This window comes from Plasmopara halstedii (genome assembly GCF_900000015.1).
Source record: "Plasmopara halstedii genome assembly, contig: Scaffold_672, whole genome shotgun sequence".
In the NCBI taxonomy this organism is placed as follows: Eukaryota; Oomycota; class Peronosporomycetes; order Peronosporales; family Peronosporaceae; genus Plasmopara; species Plasmopara halstedii.
In genome coordinates this window covers 810,225-814,043 of record NW_020187589.1, presented here as the reverse complement: position 1 = coordinate 814,043, position 3,819 = coordinate 810,225, and the positions used below count along the sequence as shown (strand labels likewise).

At 43.5% G+C, this 3,819-nt stretch overlaps 1 protein-coding gene across 1 annotated transcript; it reads right to left on the bottom strand.

The window, feature by feature from the left end:
- Positions 1 to 809: 809 nt before the first annotated feature.
- PHALS_13784 (uncharacterized protein) lies at positions 810 to 2,265 on the bottom strand (the record flags this gene model as incomplete). Its single annotated transcript, XM_024729601.1, has 2 exons — positions 810 to 2,152; positions 2,217 to 2,265. 2 exons carry the CDS (start codon positions 2,263 to 2,265, stop codon positions 810 to 812), a joined length of 1,392 nt encoding a protein of 463 aa, XP_024579962.1.
- Between the last annotated feature and the right edge of the window lie 1,554 nt (positions 2,266 to 3,819).

The following is a 3,819-nucleotide window of genomic DNA, read 5'->3' as shown; positions in this document are numbered from 1 at the left end:
CTGCATTTGCACACACAAGCACGCATCACTTCTACCTCTGCCCTTCTTATATCCTAAACACCACACCTGTGTTGCCCGCCGAGTCCTTCGGCAGACCAAATACAAAGTCTATACTCATGAGCACGCTAAAACGTCTTCGACTTGGACTGCCAACATCCGGTGGGTACCGAAAAACTAGTCAGCGCCGCCGCAATTCCTCTGACACGTCTCACACGTGCGCGCATATGTGCTCGTCCATTGTACAGCTTGGGCCACTAATAGTGGCAACTCACCGAGCTTTACGACTTTTCAAGCCCGAAATGACCACTTTGTGGGGTGTCGCAGGCCTCATAGACGATAAGCTAAAACATCGATAGAAGCTGAAAAGCGAGATGAACGAAGATCTATCAAACTTGTGAATTCCGATACTTTGATACGTACACATACATCAAACTGCGATTGGAATCGACATAATTGGTCAATAAACACGATCACAGTAGAAAAGTGCGTGGAGGATAAAATGGCATTTTCATTTTGCAACACATCATTCTTTATCGTGACGTCGCACTCGAAGTTAAAAGCGCATAAAACATTTACAAGGACCAGTGTTAAAAAACGAGTGAAGTGAGCTGGAACAGTTGTACAACGGAGTGGGATGTAATGTGGTACTAAAGATCAGAACATTAGTACATCGATGCTCCAGCTTTTTATCTATCATATCACGTTTAAACCTAGCAAGCATTCTGGACGAATAAGAGGTTAGATACAGTCGAATCATGAGGCAGCATACGTTGAGTGAACAATGAGTACAATCATTACGTTATTGTCATCTAGTTTGTTGTGTCGATAAGCGTCATGAGGTGGTTTGCATTGAAGTCCTCAGGGATCATTTCAAATTCTGGCATCTTGTCCACACACGATTGATCCAGGCTGGCTAAGTCACCATTATTGCGGATGTACGAAGCAAGCACCTCTAGTGCACATGTGTCCTTTTCAAAAGATCTCAAATCGACAAATGTTGTAGACAGTGTCCCCCCCGTTCCAAAATCGAAGGAGATCAGCTTTTTGTTGTCGCCCTCTAGAGATTGGAGAAGCCGTTGTGTGTACTTGTGCGGTGCAACCATGTCCAACTTGCTGCTCAGCACCAAAACGCTGGCCTGATTGGGAATAGAAACACTTGCATTCCAGTATTGATCGCGCTTGTAAGTGATTCCTTGAGCTTTGTACTTGCCGAAATCATACTTAGCACACGCCTTCGATTGTTCTTTTGAGAAAGCACAGTATAGAGGAAGTTCAGGATACGCACCCTGACTGGCAGTAGAATTCGTGAAGCGCTTCTTCAATGTTGCTAACGAAGGTGTTGGTTTTTCCCAGAACTCTGAGTATCCGATCAGACCTTGCAACGCATTAGAGTATAGTGGGCTTTTGCTATAGTCGTACGCGTTTACGAACGTTACAAATTTCTTCAATACCTTGACGTCTTGGGGCTCACAACGCTTGAGTCGATAGACAAATTGAGGAATCCTTGTATACAATGCTGTGGATAACATAAGTGAATTTGTTACCCGAAGATAATCTGAGGCCGAAGCGTTTTGCAAAATAACTTTTATTGTGCTCATCAACTTGAAGCATGGTGAGTCAGCTTGATTGTCGAAATTGTCTATAATTTCTTGGATTGTAGCTGCTAGTGTATTCTTGAAATGAGAGCTGCAGATGCGATCTTGATCACAGCGCTCCATGAAAGCGTCAGCCACTTCGCCGGCGTCGCGGTCCGCGTTTGATCGATAATAGTATGACCCCGTTGTACTTAATGGCCCGTCGAGAACGTACCCGGTGACGTCAGGAGGGGCAAGATGCATGACACGTTCTACTAACAGCGCCCCGTATAGCATGCCATACAAAATTGTGTCGGCTCCATTGGAAAGTTTGGAAATCAAATTGAAGAGGTCATGCGCCGCACTCGTCGGCGAAAATGCAGCAAGATTTCCAAACGTGCTTTCTAGCTTTTGGGCACACGACGCAACTTGGGATGGGTCCATATTATATCCAAGAGGGCTATTTGTTCTCACCGCACAATCCAAACGTGTACTTCTCCCACAACCACGAGGGTCCATCGTGTAGATGTTTGCAGATCCATTTAGTTTATTAGACATATCAATCATCGATCCTTCCACTACGCTTACATAGCCCAAAAGGTCAGCGATTATGACATATATTCAGTTGTGAGAGATACTTACTAGTGTCAGAGGCTATCCCAGGATGGTCTCCGAGCATCCAAATGTTCATAGCTGTCTCAGGTTCATTGGCTGGAATTCGCTTTACGAAGATCTCAATTGTCTGGTTCACACTTGATGGCGCTGAACATACGTCAGAGTAGCATAGAGGTGCTCTGAACTTTCCACACTGTACTAGTTGAATATCGAGAGTTATAGTTGAATCGGTGTATATTGGGCAGGGAAACCATTTTGACGGCTCCAACGGTTTCGACAAGGAAGTATGTAGTGTAGATGCCCCAACGAAGAAATAAAATTTGACTTTCATCCGTAATAGAACTTTCAAGAAAGTAAATTCAGGAATGACAGTGTTGATCACTCAATTTTTATTTCGGAACGAAATGCGTTGTAATGGGGGACCTTTGATAGCAAGTGCTATATGACGAATGCGTCTCACACAAATCGCAATATGATGAATAACTTTATGGTCCAGAAAAAGCTATGCGATGGGTTCTTGCCACATATGTAACTCATTAGTAACGCTTACAATCACCTGTCATCTACTCTGTCGTATGGTCTATATACGCATTACACATATAAATTACAAAAATTACCACAAGTCTGGTAGTTTTTTTTTGCACAAATACACAAAAAAACACCCTTGCGAGTGTGCCCCCGTCTGTGCATCGTCCACTCGCCCTCCATCTGTCTTCGCTCCCTCCCGCTTCAAAAGTCTTTGTTGCACCGCCTTCGCCTTGATTTCTCGGTTCCAACGCCTCTCAGCTTTAACCTCGCGCTTTTGCTGCCGATATTTACTGTGCAATTGTGTCTTCACTGACCATTGAAGCAAATGCGCCTTTTTCCTGGAATATATCTAGTCCCTGATATCTAATTTATATTGCATTCTGATTTAGTGGACATAAAAAAATACCTCTCAGAGTCTTCTTTCATATGTGAATCTAGATCAACTCCGTTATGCAGTAGTCAATCGCGCAATTTTCGACTGGCTTTTAATCTCGTGGTGCACCTGTCACGTGCATATTTACTATATAATCATTATAAGCGGAACAATCTCCCTTCTCAATAAGGCATCAAGTACTTCGCACAAGATAAGGCTCCTGAATTTTGGGTTTATCACTTATACGGGATTTTTACCCATCTCCAAATGATAACATGGTTAATACTAAGATCCCTGATTGTATCGACGCATGTAAATGTGCTAGCGCCTTGGTGTTTTGATGCTTAACAAATGTTCTGTTAGTATATTTATCGTGTGATTACGTGCTCGTGAGCGGTCGTATAGCTTAGTCGGTAGAGCACAGTGCTAATAACGCTGCGGTCAAGGCGCTGTTAATGCTTTATTAACCACAAGGTGGCACGAGATAATTGGATAACGACTGAACCACTGGAGACTATGTCGTTTACACCCGAGGCTATCTCTACAAGTTCATCTAAGGACTAGTCGACTTTGGAATTTTACGTCGTCGCTACGCCATTCACTCCAGCCTGTAATGAACAGAGAGCAACCTGATCCTGAAAACGCGATGATAACCTCAGACAACCCTCCAGTATATGACGAAAGTGATGACGACTCCCAATAAATATCCCCAAGATCTAGCCGAAAAAT